At 43.1% G+C, this 12,500-nt stretch overlaps 1 protein-coding gene across 1 annotated transcript in view; it reads left to right on the plus strand.

The window, feature by feature from the left end:
• Positions 1 to 12,500, plus strand: part of LOC133446186 (contactin-associated protein-like 5) — a 202,295-nt gene that overhangs the window by 25,926 nt on the left and 163,869 nt on the right. Inside the window, exon 2 of the mRNA XM_061724108.1 lies at positions 6,095 to 6,205. Within this exon, the coding sequence (XP_061580092.1) occupies positions 6,095 to 6,205 (111 nt within the window). The remainder of the gene's footprint in view (positions 1 to 6,094; positions 6,206 to 12,500) is intronic.

A 12,500-nucleotide genomic window follows, 5' to 3' on the forward strand; every position in this document is an offset into this window, starting at 1 on the left:
ATTTCATTTTGTCTAGTTTGATAACAATCAATTAAAATGAGAATATGTTGGGGGAAGTGTGGAGACCACATATCGTTTTCACTCTAGTCAAAACTGTTACACATTTAGTGGAAGTTCACGTATGGGAAAGTAATTGTGAATAAAGGAGGAAATCTTCCAGTTGCTTCTAAACAGGACAATAAAGGACTTTTCAGAGACTTCAATCAAGGCAGCTGGACTTGGGGTCCTTGGTTCTAGAGGGTCTTTCAGTGTTCAGACTGGCTTGTGAGAAGTTTCAGCTCTATAAGTCGTTAAAGTCAGTCAAACCACTCTCAAACCGTCCGTCTCCTCTGTCCGAAAAGTGTCCACCTTTGTCCTCAAAAGAGCATCCCTTATCGCGGAGATGCAGGTGGACTTCTGAGTCTTGACCTGATGAGCTGCACCACGAGTTTGTGGTGTTTAGTTTCTCTGACGTACTGGTCCGGTTCTTGGAGTGGATAGTGATGTCGCATTTGACTGACTAGCCGTTTTTCTTCATAACGAATTTTTGCAGCTTGGTTTTGTGGGGTTCTGACGACCAGCAGCTTGACTTCCAGTAGATCAGTAGATCTTGTAAAATGTAACTTTTTGAAACATCCTGCAAAGTTCAGTCAAGACATCAGCACCGGCACTGCCTTGCCCCAACAAGAGCAAGGTAGTGCAACTCCTTCTGTAATGCTCGTAAATGTTCGTCAGCACGCAGGGAAACGTGATGTTAGATTACTGAAGCAAAAAATCCTAAAAAGTATTCAAGTAATAGATTTCAACATCACTGAAATACCCATGACAATGAGAAGTAAATCAAACATTAAACATTAAGGCAACTTTAAAACTGCCAGGAAACAACAACGTTAAAATGCATTTCGGTGTGCAGGAGCAGCTCCTGTTCTGCGGCAAGGTATCGGACTCCCTAATTGTTCTGGGAAACTCGTGGACATAAAACGGGTCTTCTATCCGGCGGCTGACACCTGCTGATCTCCGTGGGAGACTTTAATCGAATGTTTGGCCGGACTCTCCCTACATCCTCCACGGCGAGCCGCGCTCTAATTGGGCAGCCGCAGCTTTAATCACAAGGGCTTCATCCACGCGGGCATCCGGATCACCTCCGGTCGGGATGCCTGCTCTTCCCCCTTCAGCTATTACATCTTCTATTTTTAGGAAATCGCTTTGGCATGTTTTCCTCCCACTTCCAACAGCTCACAGAGACTCGATATCTGAGTGGAAACTCGAGGTTTGAGAGCTTCAGGTGCCTCTGCAACTGCACGGCTGAAAATACCCAGCAACAAAAAGTCCCTTTGTTGTGCTGCGTGCGTTTGATTCCTCTGCAGCACCGTCGGTTTCGTGCAGCGGGAAAAGCTTTGCGTCAACAGTACAGCTGCAAACACGGCAGAAAGCGAAGGGGACGCGTTGAATTCGCATATTAAAGTGAAACCTGGAGCCGGTGAGAGTCCCTGCTCCACTCGGCATAGCGTCCTTGACCTGGGAAGATAATTTCTACAAAGTTAATTACAGATTTTCAGTCCGCGTGACTCAGGTATTGATTAAATGATGAGGAAGGGGACGAAGAGGAGACAAAATTCTCCGCTGGAATCTAAACACGATTGTAATCACCAGCTGAGGAAAAGAGCAAAGGGACACGTGTGTTAGCTTGAAAATGGAAGGAGTAAATGTTGTGGGGGATATTGGGAGACATTTAAGATAAGCCTCCAGATATTTCATGTTTTTATTGCCAGGAAAATCCACAACTGAGATGGCATTGATCCTGTTATCGAGGATCGTCTGTGCATCCGAGCCTGATGTTCTGGGGTTTATTCCTCTGCGCCACGGAGCTCCGCTCTTCTAATCATGATAGATAACGAAGGACGGACACACACACTCACACACACACATACATGCTTCTATAAATAACAGCGGTGCAGAAATACACAAAGTGTGGTGGCGCGTCCCTCCTGTTTGCAGTCGTGGATCAGCAGAGGACCGAAGGAGTGAGGCGACATTGCTGACGTCTTTTCACAACAAAGAAAAACAGGGAGCATTTTAATGTTTACTTGAATATGAACATGACAGCACAAGGACTCTTAGAAGATGAAAATGTAAAAAAAAAACAAAAAACAAGGTGAATTAAAGATGCACACAGCAGATCCATGTCTGTCTGCTATGTCGTGAACGAAGGAAGCAGGGTCCTCGGTGAGCTCATCCATCTTCAGGTTCTGGCTTCAGGAGGGCTGCTCAGGTCCCGGTCTGAGGCTCTGAACCAGCCAGGAGGATGCTGACTCTGGATCAAGTCTGGGGGAGGGGGGTCACTTATTTTATTATTATTCACCTCAGAAAGAGAAAAAGTTTAAGACATTTACAGATGATATCTAGTACCAACTAGGGATGGGCGGTATGGACTAAAAAATGTATCACGATAATTTCTGGCATTTATCCCGATAACGATAAAAATGACGATAAAAAAAATACCAATTCAACTCCACCTTTGTAACTATGAATCTATCTCGCTCTCAGATCCGCCATGTTTGTCATCAACGGGAATTTATCTTTCTTTCTTTCTTTCTTTCTTTCTTTCTTTCTTTCTTTCTTTCTTTCTTTCTTTCTTTCTTTCTTTCTTTCTTGCTCATATCTTTCTTTCTTTCTTTCTTTCTTTCTTTCTTTCTTTCTTTCTTTCTTTCTTTCTTTCTTTCTTTCTTTCTTTCTTTCTTTCTTTCTTTCTTTCTTTCTTTCTTTCTTTCTTTCTTTCTTTCTTTCTTTCCTCCCTTCCTTCCTCCTTTCCTCCTGCTCTTTCCTTCCTTCTTCCCTTCCTCTTTTCTCCCTTCCTTCCTCCTTTCCTTGTTTTCTCCCTTCCTTCTCACCTTTCCTCCCTTCCTTCCTCCCTTCCTTCCTTCCTTCCTTCCTTCCTTCCTTCCTTCCTTCCTTCTTTTTTCCCCTTCCTTCCTTCTTTCCTCCTGCTCTCTCCTTCCTTCCTTCCTTCCTTCCTTCCTTCCTTCCTTCCTTCCTTCCTTCCTTCCTTCCTTCCTTCCTTCCTTCCAAAAATCAGCTTTACACAAAAACATAATCAACGGGAATTTATCGTTTTTACCGCGTCATGACAAATTCTTATCGTGAGGAATTTTTTTGACGGTATATCGTGAACTGTAAAATATCGCCCATTCCTAGTACCAACCCAGAATGTGTAATTGACACGTTTGTTTCACAATCAAGACTCAAACAGGCTCATAGTTTCAGTTACAGGCTCAGGGTTTAAACTGGTATTTGATATGTCGGAGGGACTCCATGATAAAGGCGATGCATGCGTGCATAAGCACTACAGTATTTAAACTAAAAACAGAATGGGATGCTCCTCTCCTTCTTTTACCAGACAAGTTTCTGATCAGTAGACTAAAATGTAGAAAAAGAAAATAAGCTTTACTGAGGATGACATCTGAAGCCGTCTTTTGTCAGTGACCCTGCTCGGGCTGGCTTCCTCTGCTCCAGTAGTTTAGAGGACCAATCTGCAAATGCAATTAATGCTGACATGACGAGACTCTAGGTTGTTCAAGGGAAGCCCACGCTCTCACAGCCTTAGAGCACGACCTAATCAGTCGTGCACCTCTCACGATGACACCTCGATGGCCTGAAGCTGCGTATAAAACAATAAAAGACAAGTCTGGCCCTTTGAAAAAGTCTGGAAAAGCATGATAACAAACATGTATTAGATGAAGTTTCACAGAGAGCCGAGGCAAGGAAGGGAACAAAACAAGAAGAGTACCAGCCGATTCATTTTCATTAGTTACTGTTCGGTCCCATTAGCATCCGTCGTCTAGCCAAGTTCCAATTTACTCTGGTAATGTGCTCAAGCTACTGTTGTATTGGGAATTCTGTGAGTACATGCTAGTTAGTGTTGTCTCATCTCTCCAGATATATGAGGGTATGTAGCTCGTAGCTGAGGGGTGCCGACAAACTGCACACCCCAGGGCTCCTTGTACTTTTAGGATTCAAGCCCAAGTGTGAGATCCATTCTGAACATCCTCTCAACTTGGCGTGACAAATAACCAGCACAGTGGTAACATAACCCCCCCCAAAAAGACAACAAATAGAGAAAAATAAATTAAAACAGAAGGTTCATATGTGCAAAAGGGGCAGAAGCAGGGCTCTGCTAAATCCTAAAATGAGACAGTTTCAGAATTAAAAAAAAAAAAAAGGACAGCTGAGACAAAAATAACTCAAGACTTACGAAACTGCAGAGTTTGTTGGGGTTTTCTGCAGCCGCCGTAGGCCGTTCATGAGCAGCTTTACCAGGGCCTTGTTCTGATGGGACACGTGTCAGAGGTGCGCTCACCTTCACTGAGGACCAGACTGAGCGTGCAGGTGTGGAGGTGGTAATAACACTGAGGTTAATATTCATGTCCTGCTTGATTGATGAAACTTACACAAAATACATTTACTCAGTTTCGAGAGCCTTGCAGCCAGTGAGCAGGTCTCCCTGTGTTACCTGTGTTACCACTACCGGTACTGTTATTATTGTAATTATTATTATTGTTCCAGACACAGTCAGCAGTGACCTCAGGTGAGCTTTGAGCTCAGAAGTGTCAACATGACACATCTTCAGCAGAAAGCCATCACTTGTGCCTCCAGCTGGGAGTTCTCGTTCTCCGGCAGCTGATGTGTTTTTGATTTCAAGAGAGATTAAGTGTTCTCTGTCAGCGGGCACTCATGTGCATGTGTTTATTTCCATGCATTCAGAAGCAAAGCTGGCTTCATTTGGTTATAAAATTCAAACCCTCGAGGCCTGGACTTGGATCTGGAGTCGGCTTCAGAGGATTTCCAGTTATCCCACGGGCCTGGGGAGCAGCTTTGCAGATAAACCATCCCTCGTCCGTAAGTCGTCCTGACTGACAGTCGGGCATCTGGCTGGAGAGTAGATCCCGTAACAGTAATAGCGTTTCCACACGGAAAAACTTACAGAACCTTACCTCACCTGTCGGTTTAAGAACAAGTGTCAGAATAACGCTGCCTGGTTTAGTACGTTCAAACCCCGTCATGGCGCAATTGTTTCCTGTAGACTGAATGAAAAAACAAACCGACCAGGCTTCTGAGGTGTGTGCTCACATCGTGGAGGAGAAAGAAAAGATGGGTGACATGAATACGACGCTCAGCTGGAATCAGACGCGGCATCAAAGAGACACTTGCTGGACGAAGGAAACGGTCCTCGCATGATAACTCTGGTGCTTATGGTGCGGCGCTAAGATGCCAGTGCTCTCATTTCCCCGATGAACATATGCAGCTCTGCCGCGGTTTGAATCTTGGACATAAGAGCTTGATCCACTTTAGTCACACTTGAAATCAGGATTAGAAAAATCTCTTGGCGGGCGATCTGACTGCAGTCTAATCGGGTCAGTAGAAATTCAGCGGGACACCCAGAAAGGAAGCCAATTCGCACTGTCACTTCTGCTGAACCCTCGTCGACCAGATGGATGGCCAATGGCGGCTCCAGATGTGCTCAGAATCCGTCTGGGCTCGACGCAGAGCGACGCCTAGAAGCGGGGGCGCACCCCTCGCCCATGTAGGAAACTGACGGAGGCACCCGGGGGGGATGATTGTAATCAGCCCGGTGCCAGTTTTCATTCCGTCCTCAGACCCGGGTCTCAGGCGCTGAACGGGTTTGGTGTGAGACGGGAGGAAAGTGACAGCTTTACATCACTGCACTCTAATCTGCTGTCTGCTGGATGTGATGTAATCTCACAATGTGAGATTAAAAAGAACACACAGAAACTGGAAAGGAGCTACAGCGTTTGTGCTGCAGTTTTTAAGGGTCACTGCAGGGGTTAATAGACTGTTGGAGGCATCTGAGGGCTGAGAGGATAAGAGGAGAAGGGGGGGCTGGTACTTCAGCTTTCTGCTTTAAAAGTCTTCTGCACTCAGGTACAGGAGCACTTTGAGCTGATGTGCAGCTAATCACTGTTTATAATTACTGTCTGTCTAACAAATCCAAGCATGTGGGCGGAGGAGTGGGGGGGGGGGGGGGGGGGGGGGGGGGCATGGTGGTGAAATACAGGGCACGCATCTGAGAGGCAAACACTTTTCTTTTCTCTTCCAGACAACTGCAATGCTCCTTTGGTGTCTGCGTTGCCCCACTCGTCATTACGGAGCTCATCTCAGTCGTCGGCCAGTCACGCCGCCTTCCACGCCAAGCTGAACAGGCGAGACGGTGAGTACCGAGCTGCCTGAAGAACGTCTGCGTCTCCTTTGATGGCAGCAACAGGTTTCTCCGCCTCACCGTCTGTGATGTCGGAGAGAGTCTAAGGCTGTGATTGGTCAGACCTCAGGACACTTCAGTGAGCTTAGATCCAGAGTAGGGATGGGCGGTAATTTCTGGCATTTATCCCGATAACGATAAAAATGACGATTAAAAAAATACCAGTTCAACTCCACCTTTGTAACTATAAATCTATCACCACATTCAGTCTTTGGAGCCCCCAAAACACTGCTCTAAAAGATACTAAATACTACTAAACTACACCGATTAAATTGAATTAATTATTTCTTTCAGGCTCATTTCTTTTTGTCTTTCTTTCTTGCTTTCTTGCTCATTTCTTTCTTTCTTTCTGGCTCATATCCTTCCTTCCTTCCTTCCTTCCTTCCTTCCTTCCTTCCTTCCTTCCTTCCTTCCTTCCTTCCTTCCTTCCTTCCTTCCTTCCTTCCTTCCTTCCTTCCTTCCTTCCTTCCTTCCTTCCTTCCTTCCTTCCTTCCTTCCTTCCTTCCTTCCTTCCTTCCTTCCTTCCTTCACGTACGTTGTGCGTCGATTTAACACAGAACCATAAATCAGCTTTACACAAAAACGTCAGGAATTGATCGTTTTTACCTCGCGATGACAAATTCTTACCGTGGGGAATTTTTTTGACGGTTTATCGTGAACGGTAAAATATCGCCCATTCCTAATCCAGAGATGGCAGTGGTTTTTATAAAAGTAAAGCTTATGTGTGGATGGGGCTTAAGGGAGTAAGGAAAAAAAGAACAAAAACAACAAAATTACCAATGATCTGCGGTTATCTGTTATAAAGAAGTAAAAATAAAACACAAAAACTACCCTCTGCCTGATGCTGAAGTCATTGGTGACCTTTTCCTGAGAGCGGGGAATAAAAACACTCTGAAATCAGTAGCACCCTCGAGCGCCTTGGTTCCCCATGTTGCTCCATTATGACTGAGGAGGTTCTAGATGGAGGAGGGAATTATGGGGCGGACGTGGAATTCAAATGCGTTTGCTGCTGAAAACTTCGCGTTTTATTAAAACCAAACAGAGAGAACCCCCGTTTTGCACGGTGGTTCTGAAAAGAACCAAACACCACCATCCATCACCAAAGGTTTCAAAATTACATTTGTATTATTTAATTCCCGTATCAAATCGGAAAAAAGTACCGGATGAAGACGCGAATGTTGCTTCAGAAACGTTCCAAGGAGGTGATCGGCATGGAAGAACAGAAGCATGCGGTGCTGTAGATGGTGATTTAAACAGCCCGGACAGGAAGTTTAAAGTTGTTCATCAACCAACGGTTATTTGGTGCCAGAAAAAAACCTCATCACTGAAAAACAATGAATGCTTAAAGTTATACCAGAAAGAGTCTTCCAAGACCGACAGAACTGCACTCCTTCCACGTGATCATCACGCGCAGCTGCACGACTGTTTATTCATGAATTCCCCTTTAATACTTGCTTCTTTCTGACATTAGAAGATAGTTAAGGAAGGTAGAATCCCCAGCCATGCTAGCATCCATGTTTCCGGGCTGTGTGTGCAGTGAAAATCAGTTCAACTCATCAGTTCAAGGGCAGAAGACCCGAGTGGATAACACTGAAGCGGTTATTAAACCACGTCACTGCTACCACAGGAAAATCCAACGAAACAAACAAGGGAAGAGAAAGATTAAGAGCACAACAAGAAACACAACATCAGGAGAGGAATGACCTATAGACTAGAGCTGGGTATCATCACTGACCTGATAGGATACGATTCCGATACACTAGGTCCCAAGTCGATACGATTTCCGATACGATTTGATACAATTCGATATCGATATTCTAGTTACAATACCAATTTTGCTTTGGCAATGGAAGGGATTCTCTGGCCGGAATAACGTGATCCTTCCACGCGCTACGTCCGGCCAGAGAAACCCCACCCTGTCTGGTGAAAAGAAGCGGCCTGCTCACTCCTCAGGTAAGGAGGAGGCTTGAGCTCAGTGTAGGGCCCTTCCGGGGTTGGTAGAGGGAGCAATGCCCAGGACTGTCATAGGTAGGAGCACTGGGTGATAAAATGGGGAAAAAATTGGGAGAAAAAAAAAAAATATATATATATATATATATATATATATTTTTATATTTACTTGGATTTATGTATCGATAATCATTCCTTCACATGTATATCGATAAAATTTTGATATATCGATATTTTTAACCCACCTCTAATATAGACAGGTGTTGAGACTGAGGAGACTTGGGGACGGCGAACCTAAACCAAGTCCTAGGAGACCCTCACTCCAGATCTGTTTAACGGACCAGGGTTCATTTACATCCACTTGGCAACATTTGCCAAGCCTCTCGGTCGCAGACTTGCTCATGCGCGGGCTGCTCTCCTCAAGTTTAGTTTGGCGAAGAGCGTTGCTGTGGCTCGATAAATAGCTAACATCTTTACTGCTTACGTTGGCTGTGGCTGCGCTCGCGACCAGGTGCTTTGCATTTATGTGGTAGATTAAACTTGAGCTGCTTCGGTGGTGAGCAATGTCCTTTCCACAGTGAATACATATCACTCTACCTTTACCAATGGTGCCGTCTGGGCATTTTAGAAATGTAAATTCTCCATTCACTGGACCGACAACGTTCACATGCTCCTCCATTTTCACTTCTCTTCTCCGCTACTCCCCCCCATGTCTGTCCAGCTACAATGGGAGCATACCAGCGTAAGCTAAACACACCCAAACACAGTAACAGCCAATCAACGTCCTCTTCAAGGTGGGACTGACCATTGTTTTCCACCCACAACTCAAGCACAAGAAGATCACTGCACAAACACAGATTTCATAATAAAGGCAACGCGCAAACAGAAAAAGTAAAGTTACAGATTAAAAATAGATTAAGCGATTAAAAACATAACGTGCTAAATATACCTGTAATCAATTAATTGCAATTAACGCACTAATTTGGCACCCTTAACTAGAGGTAAACAACCCGCACAGAGGCAGGTGTACCTCACTTTAGCCAGAAAAAAATGGCTCGCTGCCAGATGTGGAGTGAGAACGGCATAAAAGCTCCGATAGAAGTATGGTCAAATGAAAATATATCTGGCAAGAATGTTTGGAAACTATTGGGGAAGTGTTGGTGCAGTAGCCAAAGAAGACTTGGACCAGCTGCTCGAATCAAACTTAGTCTACTGGACTTCTAGGCATGAAACTGACCTCAAGGGCAGCACACAATGTTTAAAGAACCAATTAGGATGGATCTTTAAAAGCCCATGAGACTGTGACCTTGTCAGGGGGGCGACGACCCAAACGCAGGGGGCAGGGGACGCAGGACTGAAAAAATGATTACACGTAGGAATTCAAACGGTAACAAGACAGCTCACAAACCTCCGGCGCCAGGACCTGCACAGACCAGGAGACACAGTGTGGACCAGCACGGGTTTACAGGAGAGACAGGACAATATATCCACGACGGGGCCGCCGAGACGCTAGGCCGATTTTGCAAGGGAAGTCAAACAAGAACCAACACAAGGAACCAGACTTTCAGAATAAAATAGGAAACAAGTCAAACGCAAGACCAAAGCAGAGATCCAAGAAAAACAGACCCAGACCCAATCACCATCAGTTATGTTGCATATCTCTTTATTTTATTACATTTCTTCAGACTGCTTGACTGCAATCTCATTCATAAATGTCAGGAAAAGGGTTTTTGTGTGAACACATTGATTTCTCCTGTCACAATGTTGTTAAAACCTGTTGCAGACATCAGTTTCAATGTGAAGTTAAAGCTCCTCAGTTTCCTCGAGCATTTGAATCGAGGTGACTGGACCTCTTTGTCTTGGTTATTGAAGTATTTAACCTTTGTTAAGAGCAACCTCAGGGCTGACTGAAACTTTGAGGGTTCCCCTGACCTGGAGGACTGAGACAGTCCCCTGTTTCAACATCCATATGCTTTTTGTTTAAAACTAAATACAGGCTTTGAATCTATAGCGGTGACCGTTCTTCAAACGTCTGTGATTTGTTGAAGGTCCTGACGGCAGGCGTTGATTCACGGAGGATGGCTGTGAGCAGTGTTTAATTTACAGACTGAAATGGCGCAGCCAGCAGTTCCTTGATTTTGTTTTCATTCCCATTTCCTGCCCCATTTTTGCAAAAATAATGCTTTTCTAAATACGTTCTCTGATTGTGTTTCATTTCTTCATGCTGTTGGTGTTGCAGCGAATGGTCAAAAATGAAAATTCTTCAATCCTGAACTTTAGCATTGACCAAAAAAACTCAGGTCTCTCTGGCTTATTGGTAAATGTTCATATCTGATTTATGGTTCTCCACCGTCGAGAGTCAGAGACTCCACGTCGACGTGAACCCCGTCTGCAGAGCAAGGCTGTGATTGGTCCGCTGTACCGCAGTTTCGCTTCATGAATGAATTAATGAATTGTTTATTTCGGTTACATTACATTATTTGCAATTCAAACTGTGTGTGTGTGTGTGTGTGTGTGTGTAAATGACAAAAACACTTTCATACAAGTTTACACTCATCAGTTTCACACAAAAAATAATAATAAACTCTGTAACCGAAAAAGGAATAGGCTGAAGCCAAAGCTTATATTTGCCTACCCTGTACTTTCCAACAGAAAACCCAGATTATCTGCAATATGAAAAGAAACAAAAAGAGAAATTTCCCTTTAAATTGTTCTGCTTAACCAAATTATACTCCAATCATTTAGCATTGTAATCCTTAATTATTTTACTTTTCAATATTTTTTTTAAATTCAACAGAGATTTACACAGTTTCACTTCATCACTAAGTTGATTCCATAATTTGACTCCCAAAAATGAAACACATCTATATTTAACATTAGTCCTCACACGACATCTTTCAAAGACCCACAGCCTTCTTAAATTATAATTTGTTTCTCTTCATTTAAAGAAATGCTGAAAACAAGCAGGAAGGCTATTATTCTTAACTCGAAACAAAATTTCTAATGTTTTTAAATATACAATATCTATGAATTTTAATATGCATGACTCTACAAATAATTTATTAGTAGTGTCACGATAAGAAACTTTATTTATTATTCTTACAGCTCTTTTCTGGAGTTTAACTATAGGGTCTATATAAGTTCTATACGTATTCCCCCAAACCTCCACACAATATGACATGTATGGCATGATAAGAGAGAAATACAGTATGTGCAGACATTTTTTATCCAACAGATCCCTTGTTTTGTAAATTATACCAATAGATTTAGACAATTTCTGCTTAATATATTCATCACGTCCTTGCACGACTTATATGTTTTTTTTAGGATGCAGCATTTAGATTAAAAGCGTTTGCTGCTCCACGTCGCTCAGTTCAGACTCCGACAACATCCTCTCTTGTGGAAGGTAAACCCTAAACTGATGAGTTTCACGTGATTTCACAACCTTCTGAAACACCACTTATCGTATGATGCATACGACCTCAACGCGCAGCTTTAAAAGGTACATGATGATGTTGAGGTGACGGCGTTCCCTTTGCGTTGACTTGACAAAAGTAGAGCTGTCAATGTAACTAACTGCGTATAACCCACCGAAGGAGGAGAACTTCTTCACAACCGCAAAACAGGGGTAAGAACCAAGAGTCAACGTTCTTGGAAGAATTGCCATTTATCACATTAGCTGGAGCTTCCAGCAAACGATGATGGCTGGTGAGGTCTGGCTGGAGGCCTACCTAAGGAACGACTGTGATGAGAGCTAGCCAAAGTCTCTAAATGCAAGTGTTAGGAGCTTTGTTGCTTCGATTATTACCTCTGTTAGCACAGGAAACACTGAAGCACCCTTCATGAACAAAACACTGCCCCACATTTACCGGCCTGTTCAACCTACTGAGCAGAGCTGGGTAGAGTAGCCAAAAATTGTACTCAAGTAAAAGTACTGTTACTTCAGAATAATATGACTCAAGTAGAAGTAAAAAGTAGTCATCCAAATAATTACTTGAGTAAAAGTAAAAGAGTACTTGGTGAAAAAACTACTCAAGTACTGAGTAACTGTTGAGTAACGTCTGATTTATTTTTTTAACACAACCATTCAAATAGACAAAAGTACAAAATAATCATCTTCAGGCAAATTAAATCAATAAAATAAATTAAAATTAATAAAAAATAAAAAATAGCTTAAATTAAAATAATCTTAAAGTAAATTCAAGTACTTTAATAAATAATAAAATAAATAAAATAACAGAATAAAAAAATAAATTAAGCACAAGTAGAACAAAATTTCAAGCTTTTGTACTTTTCT

This window comes from Cololabis saira, chromosome 6 (genome assembly GCF_033807715.1).
Source record: "Cololabis saira isolate AMF1-May2022 chromosome 6, fColSai1.1, whole genome shotgun sequence".
In the NCBI taxonomy this organism is placed as follows: Eukaryota; Metazoa; Chordata; class Actinopteri; order Beloniformes; family Belonidae; genus Cololabis; species Cololabis saira.